Here is a 16,276-nt window from a genome sequence, read left to right as displayed (position 1 = left end):
AAAAAAATCCCCAAAAAAATTTACAAGTCTTTTGTTTTTTCTTAATTTTTTTTTTGTTCAGAATTTCCAATTTCTTGTATTTTAATCTTAAATTAACCATCGTGTAAAATTACTCAAATACCTCTCAACTCAATTTCCCTTTTTTTTTTTTTCATTACTTGTTTTCTTTTCTTTTAATTATTTGTTTTGTTGGCTTTTGACAAATACGAAAATGCCCTTATGTCCATTTCTGTAATTCCATAAAACATGTTTGGAAAGTAAAAAAAAAACGTTAAAAATACAATTCATTCACATCGCCATAATTCTAGATGACATTATTAAATAATCAAACAAATAAAACAAAATCAACTTTATGATAAAGTAAATTATTAAATCCTTATTTATAAATTAAAATAAAATATGTAATTTTATATATTACAATTATACCATTTAAATTTTATTTCAAACCTATTGATACAATTAGGCTATACAATTATACAATTTGGTTTCTGAGAATATTTTTAAAATAAAATGTTTAAGAAAATCATATTATTCTAATTAAAAGATTACCTGAATTATTTTGACCTAAAAGAAAATTCATTAGGCAAAATTATACGGACTAATCCATATGAAAATATCTAAAATATTTGATATTTTGATTTGAACTTTTCGTCCCACGTCTATGTCTAACTTTTTTTTCTTATTTTAAATAATTAAATAAAATTATTAATTACGGGTCGCATTGATATGGTAGTGTATGCATATTATTAAATTAATAAAATAATTATTATTCTATAATTTTATCCACACCTCTCAAATTAAGAGCTGTAATTATATTTTGGAATTCTAAAATTGGATCCATTATTTTCTATAAATACAAAAATAAAATAATAAATAAATAAATAAATTGAATAATTCCTCTGCCTTTGCTTTCTTTCAAGAAATAAACCATCAAATCACCCACCCCAAGAGGTTTATATTTATGAATTAAGAAATATAATTAAGAACAAGCCATTAAAACGACGTCGCATAAGGAAATTAAAAAGGCAAAATAAAATTTCATACCAAATCAAAAGTAGTGGATTACCACAAAAAAAAAAAAAAAAAAAAAAAAAAGTAAAATAATTATAAAAAGAAACCCAAATTTAATTAGATTATTAATTGTTGCTTCTTTTACAATTCATTCCATTAAAAAAAAATCTTTTGCTTCATAAATAAAAAAATAAAAAAATAAAACAAAATATTTAAAGATTTTAATGAATTTGCTAAAAAATATTGACTTTGGATAACTTAAAATTCAAATAATATTATTTATTAATATTGATATTTATTCAATTTTATACTACTTTAACTCATTCCACTACAAAAAATGCTGATGGAGAATCCACGTGGCAAATGGAAAAAGAATCAAATTCTAATAAAAAAATAATTTTTATCTATGACAATAATTATCATTTTAAAATAAAATGGATATCGTATATCTTTTTCTATATTGGTTGATAATGATAATAATAATTATTATGATTTAATGATGAATAAAATATAATTAATTGCTATTTATACTTTTCTACTTATATCAACGTGATGCTTTTAAGTTTTAAATGTTAAAAATCTTTTCTTTTAATCATAAAAAAATAATTTAGTCCTTATTATTATATTTTCACTAATTATTTTATCCAAACATTAATTTGTTAGAAAAAATCATTATTGACCTAAAACATCGTCTGAAATATCCAATTATATTGATACGTAATCATCTATAAACTTAGATTAGATTTTTGTTAAAAAAAACAAAAAATTAAAATGTCAATGATTGAAACAATCTTAAAATAAAAAAAAAATATTTTGATGTTTGAATTTTTAAAAGGTTTATTTTAAAATACGAGTTGAAAAGAAAATAAAAATTAGTTTGATAATCTTTTATGACTCGAAAACATGTCTACAATAACGGTTAATAAAAATATTTAAAATAATTAATGCATTAATTGTAATAATTTAGATATGCTCCCCATTTCAAAATTTAAAAACAAAAAATTAAAATAACTAACTATTTGGCTATTAAAATTTAGTTTATAAATATTAAAAAAGAAATGAAATATTTGATTCTATAATATTTTAAAATATTTATGAAAAGTGAGGGGGTAATAATATAATTTTAAAAAGAAGGGGGATATTTTTGAAATAAAGATAAAATGGAAGGATAAGTAGGTAAAAAGTTATTTCACCAACCTAAAATTTAAATGCAAATTATACAAAGAAAGAAACACATAAAAGTTGAAAGGAACAATCATAATTTGGGTGTAAAATTTGACCCGTTAGCTTTCAATCCACTATGAAACCACGTTCTAGATTTCGTCAAAGGCGCGTGTACCACACATTCACGCACCGAGAGTGGGCCCCAAAAGCCCACAAAAATTAATATTTCTTTTAAAAAATTATATATTATTTTAATTAAAAAATATATTTGGGAGTAATTAAAGAAAATTGAGGATGAATTAGAGCTGAGTTGCTGACCAATCAACAGCATGGATTTGTACTCCTAAACCCTAAATTAAAATATAAACAAAAAGAACACAAAAATAAATGCAAAAATATTAAAATACACCTCTTAAACCCTTTTTTTTTTTTATTACTTTATTTTATATTATTGATTAATCAGCTTGATGGGCACTCTCAAAATAAAGAAAGAATTAAACCCTTATTTATTTATTTTTTGTTTAGATTTATTCTATTTTAATTTTTTAAATAAATAAATATATCTTCACCCAACCTAGTGGATATTAAATAAAAATTTAATCTTTTCAACGTTAAAAATATTAAATAGATTCATGAATATTTAATAGAATCTTAACCCATTTAAATTTTTTCTAAAATTAAATAATATTAGATATAAAATTTAATTTTTAAATTTTTTTAAAAATAATTAAAATGATCTTATTTTGGACACAAAATTGAAATTTTAAGAATTTATTAAATAAAAAATTTAAAATTTAAAAATAGGTTATACCGATGAATCAAAACAGAAATAATAAAAAGTCTTAAGAAAGAAAACGTAATAAATTGGGCAGGCTTTGGAGGACTAAAAAGGAAATTCAGAGGACTAAGATTTCGGTTCGGCTGGGTTGGGTTCGGTTCGGTTGGGTTCGGTTTTATGGTTTTCTTTTAATATGGACATAGGGGCATAGGCAGATTTATTTGTTGTTTAATAATTATGAAAAAGAAAAAAAGCAGAGCAGCAAAAAGAGTAGTACAGAGAGAAGAAGAAGAAGAAAAGAAAAACCCAGAAAAGAATTGAAGTTTCTTGCGAAATCTGAACGGAAATGAAAGAATGGGAGATTGAAGAAGAAAGTGGTTCTTCAGATGGGAAAGACGATCAGAAGAATTGGTGGTTGTTGGGGTAACAAAGACGGAATTTTAAGCTTCGAGATGCGAGCTACTGATTCCGGTAGAAAAGGAACCTTCTCCGTACTCCTTCTATACCTCCTTTTGATTCTCATTTTACCAAGCATTCAAAATCAATTTCCTTCTGTAGTTTCTTCGTTTTCCTCTTCGCAAGCTACTGTTTCTCCTTCATCTTAGTTCAATCTGGTCTTGTTTTGGTGTTTTTCTTCCGGGGCTGCTTAATTTTGACTTGGTTTTCCATTTGTATATCGAATCAAGCTAACTCTCTTCGTTGATCTTTGACTCTTTTCTAACATATGATCGGTTTTTGCTGGATTCTCTCCTTGGGATGCTTAAATCGGTTGCCGGATTCATTCTTGAGGACTCTGGCATCAGTTAGGTTTTAGGGTTTCGTTTTCTGTTCTCTTCTTGTTGGTGTTGTTGTAGCTGGTGATACTAGTCTTTACTGGGTCCTTTGGTCTTCGGGTTATTGTTGTGATAGGATTCTGGTGTAAATACTGCCATATTTTGGTGCATCTCAGGTTTTTTCATAGCTTTCTATATCCTTCTTTTGATATATTTCTTGGAGGATTTGTTTTTTTTTTTTCCTCTTGTTCTTCTTTGGCTTTTGACTCCCATTTTGAGAGAGAAAGAGGGGAGGAAATACTTAGTATTAAGTCTGTAGACTCATACAAACACATCCCAAAGCACCCCATCATTTTTATTGTGGATATTATTGCGTTTCTTCTTCTTTATTTGGAACTTTTTGTGGGTATTTTGTTTCCAAGGGTTGATTTCTTTTTCCATTTTATTTCTATATGTGAAAAAGAAGAAAAAATTCCATGTATTGAACTTGAAAGAGGAGTGGTGTTATACAGTTTCAACTTTGAGGTGTCATCGAGGTTTTAATTCTTCTTGGATGATTGACTGTCTTTGGGAATTCGTGATAGTTCATTACCAGATCGGTTGGAGGTTCAAATTTCCCCTGCTCCCATTTGTTGTACTATAAAAAAAATTAACAGATCTGATCGACAAGGTTAGGCCTTGGATTTCCTGGAGACCTGACTCACCAGTGTGCTTGTCTAAGGAATTTGTGATGCCTAACAATAGTTTCAAAATGTGTTGTGAGTGTGATACAAGCTTTTCCCAGATGTCTCTGAGATACCTGTGTCAGAGTTGTAATCAATCGTCTTGTGGAAAATGCGTTCGGGGTTATGAATCTTTTGTTGTTCAATCAGATGGTATGAAGGTAGGTAATGAGGCTATGAAGAGAATCAAGTTGTGCAAGTTTTGTTCTGATGATAACCTACGGCGTGAAGGTGGGAGGAGACATAGTGAGAAAGTATATCCTTCTGTCTCTCCCAGATATAGCCCAGAACCTCCTTCTCCTAGTTATGATGGTGCAGACAAGTCTCCTATGAAGATTGAATCACTTTCCGATGATCGTCTGAGTCGATATCTTGGGTCACAAGATTGTGGTTATTCTCCCTATGCAGCATCACATAGGATTTCGAGCTCGTTTAATGCTCATCCATTTCCTATTTCTGTTCGCCACTCGCCTAACTGGTAATATTTTGTTTGAATGCAAATGCCTGTTCATCCCTATAATTTTTGGTATTCTAGTACCTGCTGTAACTTTCATGTTAGAAATTATGAAATCCACTTTTAGTTAGAAAACTCTTACGTTTGGTATATATATAGTTTTGTTGGTAAATGATGCATAAGTCTCAATATCATTTATTTGAGTACCTCAGAGATCTTATATTAGAAATTATAAAATCCAATTTTAGACAGAAAACTCTTTCGTTTGGTATACAATTTTGTGGTAGTAGTCAACTTTGTGATTTGAGATGATGCTTCTGTGATAAAAATATATTACACTTACACTTAAAAGCAAGAAAAGCAAATTTTAATTTTTTGTTCTAATGTAGGAGTGATGAAGATGATGCAGAAGATTCTGGGAGACATTATTTTAGCCCATCAAGTGATTATTGTCGTGACAGTTCAGACATAGAGTCGAGTAGTATTAGTACAAGAAACGAGTTCTTTAGTTCTCATTTCAGGGAATCAAGTCCTTCTGACAGCCCTTCAAGGAATGATTATACTTTAAGCAAAGCTGATTATGTTGTACAGACTATAGATCCAGGTCAAAGGGAGAATCTATCGTCTCGAGATGCTGAGGCCATTTTAAATAGGTCTGAGAGACTGACTGATGGTCAAAATAACAAACATGCATGCTCTGGTGACCTGCCAACTATCCAGGACCAAGAAGGAAAGGTAGAAAGGCCATTAGATTTTGAAAACAATGGTCTTATATGGTTCCCCCCACCTCCTGATGATGAAATTGATGACTTGGAGAATAATTTCTTTGCCTACGATGATGAAGATGATGATATTGGGGATTCCGGTGCTATGTTCTCTAGGAGCAGTAGCCTTTCTAGCATGTTTCCAGCAAAGCAAAATTTGCAGGAGGTGAATAAGGAGCCCTTAAGAGCTATGGTTCAGGGTCACTTTAGGGCTCTTGTTGCACAACTATTGCAGGGAGACGATACCAAATCTGGAGGAGATTATGTTGAGGACTGGCTTGATGTTATTACCACAATAGCCTGGCAAGCTGCAAATTTTGTGAGACCAGATACTAGCAGAGGAGGCAGTATGGATCCTGGGGATTATGTGAAAGTAAAATGCGTAGCTTCAGGACGTCCTCATGACAGGTATAACTTATGGCCGTTACTGCAGCTTGGAGTATCCCTTTGTGCAAATAGCTTCAATGCTTTGCGTATATATCATATATTTTGTCTTGACTAATGTCTTGAAGTCGTTTATCTTTTTTCTGCAGCACACTTATAAAGGGAGTTGTCTGTACAAAAAACATAAAGCACAAACGCATGACCTCACAATTCAAAAATCCAAGGTTACTTCTTTTAGGAGGATCCCTTGAATACCACCAAGTTGCTAATCAGCTTGCTTCTTTTAATACATTATTATATCAGGTACTTGTCTTTAGTTTTAAGAAAATCATCATTTAGTTTATCTTCTTTTTACACATTTAAGTTTTCTATGCATACAGAATGCTGGAACTAGTTAAAGTTGTCTTATTTATTATTATATTTTGGGTTTTATTGTTCCATGACCTCTAATATTCCTATCTCATTAATGCAGGAAAATGATCATCTGAAGACGATAATTTCAAAAATAGAGTCTCTTCGCCCCAATGTTCTGCTGGTGGAAAAAAGTGTATCCTCGTGCGCACAGGATTATCTGCTGGCAAAGGAAATATCTCTGGTGCTCAATGTTAAAAAGCCGTTACTAGAGCGTATAGCCCGTTGCACTGGTGCATCCCTTACTCCATCAATTGATCATATTTCCACGGCACGTTTGGGACATTGTGAACTTTTCCGGTTAGAGAGAGTGACTGAAGAGCATGGAGATGCTAATCAGAATAAAAAACTATCCAAGACCTTGATGTTCTTTGAAGGATGTCCAAAGCGTTTGGGTTGCACGGTAACTCTAGTTAGAAAATTAATTTGTTTTGTGGCTACTTTTTCAAAATGATTTTCTATGCTACTTTTTTGGAATGATTTCTTGGTGAAGTTTTTTGGGTACCTTACTGTAATACTTCTAATCTAAATTTTTTTACCATATTGTAACTTTTCATTTATCATTGAGAAATTCTCATTTTTCTTAAAAATGTCGTTGATTAATAGTTAATCAGTAAACATGTAAACACATGGAAACAAAATATTTGGATTTTTCTTTTCATCATGTAAAATTGTCAATAGTTCATACAATCATACTCGTGTTTTTTGATCAATTTTTTTCCATTCTAGTGAACTATAACCAATTTTTGAGTGTAGCTTTCAAACAACCTAATTTTCTTCTGACAATAGCTTGTAAGTCATAATTTGAATGGTTCTGTGGGCTTAGAAAAATGTGATTTTATAGTCTGTTCTGCTTCTAATCTTGTCACATTTCTTCTCATAGGTCTTGCTGAAAGGCATGTGTCGTGAAGAACTTAAAAAAGTTAAAGATGTTGTTCAATATGCAATATTTGCAGCATATCACTTATCTCTTGAGACTTCCTTTCTTGTGGATGAAGGTGCTTCTCTCCCTAAGATGCCGAAGCGCTCTATTTCTGTTGAAGATAATTCCTCATCAGAAAATCCCAATGCTCCCGAGGCATCCAATTGTCTGTTTGATCTTTCCACCGAAGATAAATTTTCTGCTCCTAGTTCTGAGCTTGATGAATCTAAAATATACTCGATGGATTCTCACCTTGGTGACAATAGCTTTCTACAGTCTACTGGCTTTGAAGACTCGAGCATCGTCGATACACTTCCTGACATATTCAATGATGATTTACTATCCGAGGTTGATCTAAAGCCTTCTCTTAACCATTGTGAGGAATTTAAGGACAGTATAACAGTTCCTTTCGCTACCCGAAGTCTTTCTGAATCTGAACTGCCAGAAACCTTGAAATGGAGAATGGGAAAGTCTGGTGGGATTCCAGAGTTGCGAAAGTCTGAAAGTTTTGATGAAAAGGAACTTTCTAATGAATACTTCTCAGCAGCGGATACTCACCAGAGCATTTTGGTATCCTTCTCAAGCCATTGTGTACTTAAAGGAACTATATGTGAGCGCTCTCGCCTTTTGCGCATAAAGTTTTATGGCCGTTTTGACAAGCCTTTAGGGAGATATCTACGGGATGATCTCTTTGACCAGGTTTATTTATTTCCTAATTCTATATGTCTAATTGATATATAAAAGTTCGTTTTGTTTATTTTTCCTTGGGTAGCTGTATAATTTTGAGGTGGTATTTTATTTCGTTTGGGTTCTCATTGCAGACATCAAGCTGTCCATCCTGTAAGGAGTCGGCCGAGGCCCATGTTCTTTGTTACACCCATCAGCAGGGTAATCTTACAATCAATGTTAGACGCTTACCCTCTATAAAGCTTCCCGGGGAAGAAGATGGCAAGATATGGATGTGGCACCGGTGCCTTAAGTGTGCCCAAATTGATGGAGTCCCACCAGCAACTCCTAGGGTTGTTATGTCTGATGCTGCCTGGGGGCTTTCTTTTGGAAAATTTTTGGAGCTTAGCTTCTCAAATCATGCAACTGCAAATCGAGTCGCAACTTGCGGTCATTCATTGCAGAGGGACTGCCTCCGTTTCTATGGGTGTGTGAGGCATCTGAATTCACCATTGATTTTACAATTGTTATTGTATGTTGCTTGTAACTGAATAAGAAGTTTCTGAACACAGGTATGGGAGCATGGTCGCATTCTTCCGATACTCGACCATTGATATTCTCTCTGTTAACTTACCCCCTTCTGTACTCGAGTTCAATAGCCATGTTCAGCAGGAATGGATTTCAAAAGAAGCTTCAGAGGTGGTTTTCATAATTTGAAATGTGATTTGCATGGTTTCGAAATCTTGCTTTTGTTTACTCTACTTTGGGGTTTTCAATGCAGATTATTGGTAAAATGGAAAGCTTGTATGCCGAGATTTCCGATATCGTTGATAGAATGGAACAGAAAAACAAGTTGTCAATGCAGGACTCATCAGACTCGAGTGATGTGCAAAGCCACATCGCGCAACTGAAAGAACTGCTTCAAAAGGAACGAAGTGATTACATTGTAAGTGCTGTGAGAACAATTCAATTATGATAAACGTTTTAATTGTCCTTGTACATTTGTATATAGGTACTATGTTATTCATGAGAATTATTTGCTAATTTAATAGGGTCTGCTGCAACCATTCATGATGAAACCTTCGTTAATGGGGATGATTTCTGTCGATATCCTGGAACTGAATCGTTTGAGGCGTTCCCTATTAATGCATACCCACTATTGGGATCACCGGCTTTATTCGCTTGATTCCCTCCTCAAAAAGATTTTAAATCCAAAAACTGATGCGTCTTCACCTGTAATGAGAGATTCGAAAAGCGATTCTGCTCACAGTGATGGGAAACTTGAATTTGGCCACAATGAGAATATTCACGAATCTTCTTCGGTTCATGAGTTGGCTGGGAATGATTTACATTCAGAGCAGAAGGAAGAGTCAACAGCATTTGAATGCTCCGCATCAACCTCACATCAAGCCTGCAGAGAGGAAGCACACACAGATGGGGAACTGAGTACCCCCATGGATTTTTTGAGCATTTCTTCTTATGAATCCACTCTTTCTGAGAGAATCGATTGCGCTTGGTCTGGAACTGAGCAATCTGTGAAGAAACCACCGGCTGTTTCTGCACTGCAAACAGAAGAACCTCTAGATGGGGGAGTGAAGCAGGTGAGTCAAAAGGATAATCCTCAAATGAAAAGGGTATTGATGTCACCTGTGCGAGTTCATTCCTTCGATTCAGCGATAAGAATGCAAGAGAGAATCCGGAAAGGGTTGCATCCATCTACTTGTCAGTTGTCAAATATTAGATCTTTCCATGCTTCTGCAGATTACAGTAGTATGCTAAGGGATCCTGTTTCTAGTTTAACTAGAGCCCACTCTCAAATGTTACCATGGGAAACACAGAAGTTAAATTTATTACTCAGTTCAACTCCATCTTTTATCTCGACATCTCATATCCTTGAAGGCGTTCGACTGCTGCTTCCTCAGACTGGCAATAATGATATAGTTATCGCTGTTTATGACAATGAACCTACTAGCATAATTGCATATGCCTTAAACTCTAGAGAATACGATGACTGGGTTGCTGATAAGTTTACAAACAACGACGGAGGCCAGAGCATTCCTAGAATCAATATCGAAGATTCTCGGCCTGCAACTCTTTCAGCTTGGCAGTCATTTGGTGCTCTAGACTTGGACTATATCCACTATGGAAACTATGGTTCTGAAGATTCTTCAACCATGAGGACCCTGTTTTCAGATCCCAAAAAGTCTCCCCATTTGAGACTTTCGTTTGTAGATGAATCTTCAACATCTGGGGGTAAAGTCAAGTTCTCTGTCACTTGCTATTTTGCAAAGCAATTTGACTTGCTTAGAAAGAAGTGCTGTCCCAAGGGAGTGGATTTTGTAAGGTCTTTGAGTCGCTGTTGTAGATGGAGCGCACAGGGTGGAAAAAGTAATGTTTATTTTGCTAAGTCATTGGATGAAAGGTTCATCATTAAACAAGTCACGAGGACAGAGCTCGATTCGTTTGAGGAGTTTGCTCCTGAATATTTTAAGTACTTGTCACATTCCCTAACCTCTGGAAGTCCAACTTGCCTTGCGAAAATTCTTGGGATCTATCAGGTAAAAATATTTAGCTTTTGAATCCTACTTTGGTTTCTTTTTTAACTTTCATATGCATTAGTTTCTAGAATAAACGTCTTGCAAGCTTAGAGGCCAAAATGGACACATCTTGAAAGTTCGATATATATATATATATACCCCTTCTTGTGGATGCATTCAAGTACTTTTACCGGACTCCACGCTCGTTATCCTTACTGTTCTCTCTGCTGGGCCCCTAGCACAGAAAACACTCCAAGAGGCTCGGCAGAGAGCAATAGAATTGCAAGTAAGGAAGAGTAAAGTGGCTCCTGGGGGGAACTACGCCTTTGATGGGTGAAGTATAAATGTTTTGGAAGCTTAGAGGCCGAATGGACACATCTTGAAAGTTCGATATATATATATATATATATACCTTCTTGTGGATGTATTCGAGTACTCTTACCAATGACTATGGGGACGAATATTTACATTTTGTTTTTTCACAAATGTGTAATGGCAGGTCACTGTTAAACACCTGAAAGGTGGGAAAGAAATGAAAATGGATTTGATGGTGATGGAGAATCTTTTCTTCATGAGAAGTATCTCAAAGGTGTACGATCTCAAGGGCTCTTCACGATCTCGTTACAACCCCGACACATCCGGGGCTAACAAGGTTCTACTTGATCTGAACCTTTTAGAAGCACTGCGGACGAAACCCATATTTCTTGGAAGCAAGGCCAAAAGAAAACTCGAACGAGCCATCTGGAACGATACATCTTTTTTGGCGGTAAGCTGCATTGTTGAATTCTCAAGTTCGTCTTTTTTATTGCATTTCCTTGATTAATTGGCTTGGATAAACAGCATGAATTTGGATGGATGATTGATTTGTATTCTGTACTTTATTCTTCATATGGAAGCAAATTTACTGATTCTTCACATTCTTCAGTCGATAGACGTTATGGACTACTCGCTTTTAGTCGGGGTTGACGAGGAGCGGAAGGAGCTCGTGTTAGGCATCATCGATTTCATGAGACAGTATACATGGGACAAGCAATTAGAAACGTGGGTGAAGGCGTCGGGGATACTCGGAGGGTCGAAGAACGCTTCTCCTACCATCATCTCTCCAAAACAATACAAGAAACGTTTTCGCAAGGCGATGACTGCTTATTTTCTGACAGTTCCTGATCAATGGTCTTCTTGATTTTATGATTAGATCATTGTATTCTTTTGTCCATGAAAGCATTTGTTCATCAATCAATAAAGTGATAGCAATTGCTGATATAAATTTGAAGGAATCCCTCTCATTCTTTTCTTCTTTTTTACACTTCCATCTCTTAGAACTGTGTACAAAGAAACACCTACTTTTCTTTTTTCGATCTAATGAGAAAGTTATTTGTAACAAATTTGGAATCATAACTTACGTAAGCATTACGTGTAGAAGATGTTCATTTTAGTTCGTAAGTTGATAATACTTTATCGTAAAGATATATTATAACGAACAACTTATCCCATTGGACTTAAACAAAAACGAACATCAAAATATTTTAATGGAAAATTTTCTATTCCCTAAACAACCATAGTCCACAAAGTCCTTTTCAAATGAATTTCATTGTTATATATTGTGAGAGAGAACTTTTTTAAGTAAAAGAAATTCAAATATTTTGACCAATTGAAATCAACTCTTTCTTATGAACTTTGAATAAGATCCATAATAGATTGTGATTCCCATGTGGAAGAGAGAGAACAAATGTTTTTTATTTAGAGAAAAAGCTCATAACACTTTTTTTTAGAACTTGGAAGAAAAGGATTAGGAAAATGGGAGGAAATGGGTTGGCTCAATGGAGCACGTTTATTTGAAATTTCATACCTAACATATGATATAAATATATATATATATGCACGTCGTGCCGTTTATGTGACATGTTCTATCTTTAGTGAGGTCATATAATAGATTTGTAATGTTTCATGCTTAGAGGTCAATCGAAACTTGGATTTGGATTGAATGCCTGATGACCTTACCATTCTTTAGCGACATGATCATGTTACTTACTTCTTTTTTTAAGTGGTTCTAAGAGTGAAAACTGTCTCTCTAAATTAAAATTGGTTCTTTTATCCTAATTTATCTTTGCTCTAATGTGAACGCATCCAAATTTTCTCCAACTTTAGTTTTCTTAATATATAATTACAAATGTTTAGGTTAAAAGTTAGCGCATTTTTTCTTACTAGTTTTTCAATTATTTCTTGACGTGTGAGAAACAAAAATTATTCAACGTGAATAACAACAATTTGAGTGTCGCAACTTAAGAGTAAAAATGTAAAAAAAATCTAAAGAAACCTAAAAATCGAACAAAAAAATATATATATATTTAACCATTTAAAAATACCTTTTATCATTGTTTATGATATTCTCAACACATGTCTTTGTTATCTAGATCATGATAATTTTTCTAGTCTAATTTCAAAAACACTCTCGCACACTCTTCTCCATCAATACACGAGTATTAATTTCACGTAAGATTAAAATTAATACTTAAATATATGATAAAAATATATATTGAGAAGTCAATAATTTGAATTCTCTATGAACTTAAAATAATAATAATAAAAATGTGCGTATATATAATCTATATTAAATTTGGTAACGACCTATTTTTATTTTTTATTTTTTATTTTTTTGGTTGAATTAAAGAAAATGTAGAACTCCCAAAAAAAAAAAAGAAAAACAACGTAAAAGAAAAACAAAGTTTGAAAATTAATTTTGAAGGTTTTGAATTCCACGAAACATGAATAAAAGAATTAAAATGGCAAATTAAAATTTTAAAAATACTTTCTATTTTCAAGGGAACTACTCTTCAAAATTCAACAAAATTCAAGGCGCGAAAGACCAAACTACCCTCAATTCCAAAATTAAAATAGAAATTAAAAAAGAAAAAAAAATGTTAGTGGTCAAGGTAACCTTTTTTCTTTTTTAAGTAAAATTGTTATAATTAAACACTAATATTAATTTAGGAATCAAATTCTTAATTTTACAAGTAATTTTGTGAACGTTCACATTGTTATAATTTAATTAAAAAAATTTCAATCCCACAAAATTAAAAAATTATAATATGTCCGTTTAGAATTATATGTATTTTTTCTTGATGGGCCGACTCCGTCATTCCCTTACGACATGATTACGTTACCTACTTCTTGCTTTTTAAGAGTGAAAACTATTCTAACAGACCATCAAGAGTCATGTTTTGTTCTTACTCACATGCATCTTAGGAAAATTCTTAGGAGACCACTTAACATAGAATTTCTCAAAGTAAAGTATTAGCATTGCAGACAAATTCTTAGGAAGTTAACGAACATGGTTAGCATTTGGGAGCAAATTAGACATGTTTAAACCCTTCATATATATATATATATATATATATATATATATATGTATATATATATATATAAATTATTCTTCTAAATTTAAAATTTCATGGTTATCCAAAGGAAGAGAGGAAGAAGGTGGTTGGTCTTGGTTCTCAAGCCAATGAAATTAAGAACCCAAAGCTTCCAAATTGATGAGCGGAAGGTCATTTTGGACTTTTACACTATCTATTTTTTAATATTCTTTCACTTTAACAAAAATATAAAACACTTTAATATTATTATATATTACCCACCCTTATTTTATTTTAAATTACACCACCAATCAGAAGTGGGGATTAATTTTAAATTAATATATAATTATTTTAAAATATTTAATAAATTTTGAATTTTCTTATATTAATTTAAGTTTGAATAAACATTCAAATTTAATAATTCAACTAAATAAAATTAGATTATTACTTACGTTTTAGTGAATATATTATATAAAATGTTCGAACAATTTTAGAGTCATGAATGAAAATTCAATAACGGGTCATATAACATTCTTCAAAATTTTAAAATATATCCGACCCAAATTAAAAGGATTAAAAGCTAAATTTAAACTATGCTCGAGTCAACATCAAATCAAGATGTTGAAATAAATTAAAGGTTAGATCGACGCCCGTGGTTAACTCTCCACCCATTTTGTATTAAATTAAAACCATAATATAAACTATATAATATCAAATCAAATCACAACCTTACCCCATACATCACGCCCTTTGGCTTCTTCTCTTCAAATTTCTTAGAAAAGGACTTCTTCCGACAAATTTTTCGTTACCATTTGAAATTATATATATGACCAATGTTTTGGTAACCACGTTGATATATATAGAATTGATGAACGGTTGAAAATTCAATTTCTTAAAAAAAAAATGTAAATTGGATATGAAAATCTCTCTTTAATAGACGTGTTTAAAAACCGTGGGACTGACAATTATAAATTACATACTTGGGTGGAAAGGGACAGTTTACGTACTTATTTGTGCATTGTCAAACATGATTTAAATTCAATTTTCAAACATTGCCTTCTTTGTTTGACCACAAACAAACCCTTCACCAAACAAATTCCTCTCTATAATAACAACACCTTTACACTTTCATTTGTGTCTCTTCTACTACGCCCACCATCTTCCTCTTCCCTCTTTCCAACTCTTTCCCTTTTGGCTGCCATGGGAAACACCTTTGGGCTCAAGAAGACGGTTAAGGTGATGACGGTCTCCGGCGACACGATCAAACTAACCCCCCCGGTTCAAGCTCGGGATGTCGTCAAGGACTATCCCGGCTTCGTTTTACTCGAATCCGAGGCTGTGAAACACTACGGAGTTCGAGCAAAGCCATTGGAACTCCACCAGAAGCTTAGCACGAAAAGACTCTATTTTCTTGTGGAGCTGCCTAAAGTTCCAAAAGAACAGGTGAGAGTAACGATATTAGAGATGTTTGTTTAACCCACGATGAACAAGAAAAAAAAAAGTGGGGAGAGATTTCTCCCAGTTTACTCAACTGGGTTGGGGACGGAAATTATATTCTCTATTCCACTTTGTAGTTATTTGAGTTACATTAGTTATGATTTATTTTGACATGAAGGCTCCACGGCGAGTACGGTCGGCGATCAACATGAGTGCGAAGGATAGGCTAGAGAGCTTGATGTTGTCACGGCGGTCAGCATCGGACCTAACTATCATGAAACCGAAGAGCGTGTTGGCAGAGGAGGGCGGTGAACAGAGAGAGGGATCGGAAGCGACACGGGTGAAGGTACGGCTGCCGAAGGCGGAGGTGGAAAGGGTGTTGAAGGAGAGCAAAGATGAGGCAGAGGCAGCGGAGAGGATTATGGGGTTGTACATGGCCAAAGCTAGAGAAAGTGTTTGTCAAAATGAAAAGACGATGGAGAAGGAGAAGGATGTCATGATCAAGCCACGTGAGGTGCGCATGCACTGTCTTTTTTCTTTTTCTTTTTTAATTTAATTTTACTTACCACTTCCATTTGTCATTAAGATTTACTAATTATTTTCGATGATAAAATTGAAATGATTTTCTTGGTTGAAAATGCAGAAGCGACGAGTAAGTTTCATGACGACAATAGAAGCAATGCCTCAAATTGCGGTAGCAACTTAATTAACAAGGGCAACAAAAATCATAGACAAATTAATTGAAGTGACACAGTGACGTGACGATCTACTGAGAGTATTACGTTACATCCTTCATTTCAACTTAAAACATTTGAATTTTGAACCGCTTTTGTAGAATATAGCTAGATATAGTTTCGTTTTTTTTTTTACTTCCATTATGTACTCATAAATAAATTAATG

The 16,276-nt window shown here is 33.2% G+C and overlaps 2 protein-coding genes across 2 annotated transcripts; both read left to right on the top strand.

Moving 5' to 3' along the window:
• Positions 1 to 3,174: 3,174 nt before the first annotated feature.
• LOC111807309 (putative 1-phosphatidylinositol-3-phosphate 5-kinase FAB1C) lies at positions 3,175 to 11,850 on the top strand. The gene is made up of 11 exons (XM_023693017.2): positions 3,175 to 4,926; positions 5,292 to 6,074; positions 6,200 to 6,353; positions 6,523 to 6,864; positions 7,345 to 8,082; positions 8,205 to 8,536; positions 8,622 to 8,748; positions 8,831 to 8,995; positions 9,102 to 10,607; positions 11,086 to 11,352; positions 11,512 to 11,850. Exons 1-11 carry the CDS (start codon positions 4,457 to 4,459, stop codon positions 11,764 to 11,766), a joined length of 5,139 nt encoding a protein of 1,712 aa, XP_023548785.2. The 5' UTR covers positions 3,175 to 4,456; the 3' UTR covers positions 11,767 to 11,850.
• Positions 11,851 to 15,056: 3,206 nt separating this feature from the next.
• AT17.1 (plastid movement impaired protein) lies at positions 15,057 to 16,276 on the top strand. Its single transcript, XM_023660030.2, has 3 exons — positions 15,057 to 15,382; positions 15,555 to 15,890; positions 16,020 to 16,276. The coding sequence occupies exons 1-3, from the start codon at positions 15,140 to 15,142 to the stop codon at positions 16,080 to 16,082; spliced, it is 642 nt and encodes a 213-aa protein (XP_023515798.1). The 5' UTR covers positions 15,057 to 15,139; the 3' UTR covers positions 16,083 to 16,276.

Source organism: Cucurbita pepo, chromosome 1 (genome assembly GCF_057944985.1).
Source record: "Cucurbita pepo subsp. pepo isolate OVF chromosome 1, ASM5794498v1, whole genome shotgun sequence".
NCBI lineage: Eukaryota > Viridiplantae > Streptophyta > Magnoliopsida > Cucurbitales > Cucurbitaceae > Cucurbita > Cucurbita pepo.
The sequence above is the reverse complement of the archived record's forward strand: the minus strand, read 5'-3'. Positions and strand labels throughout refer to the sequence as shown.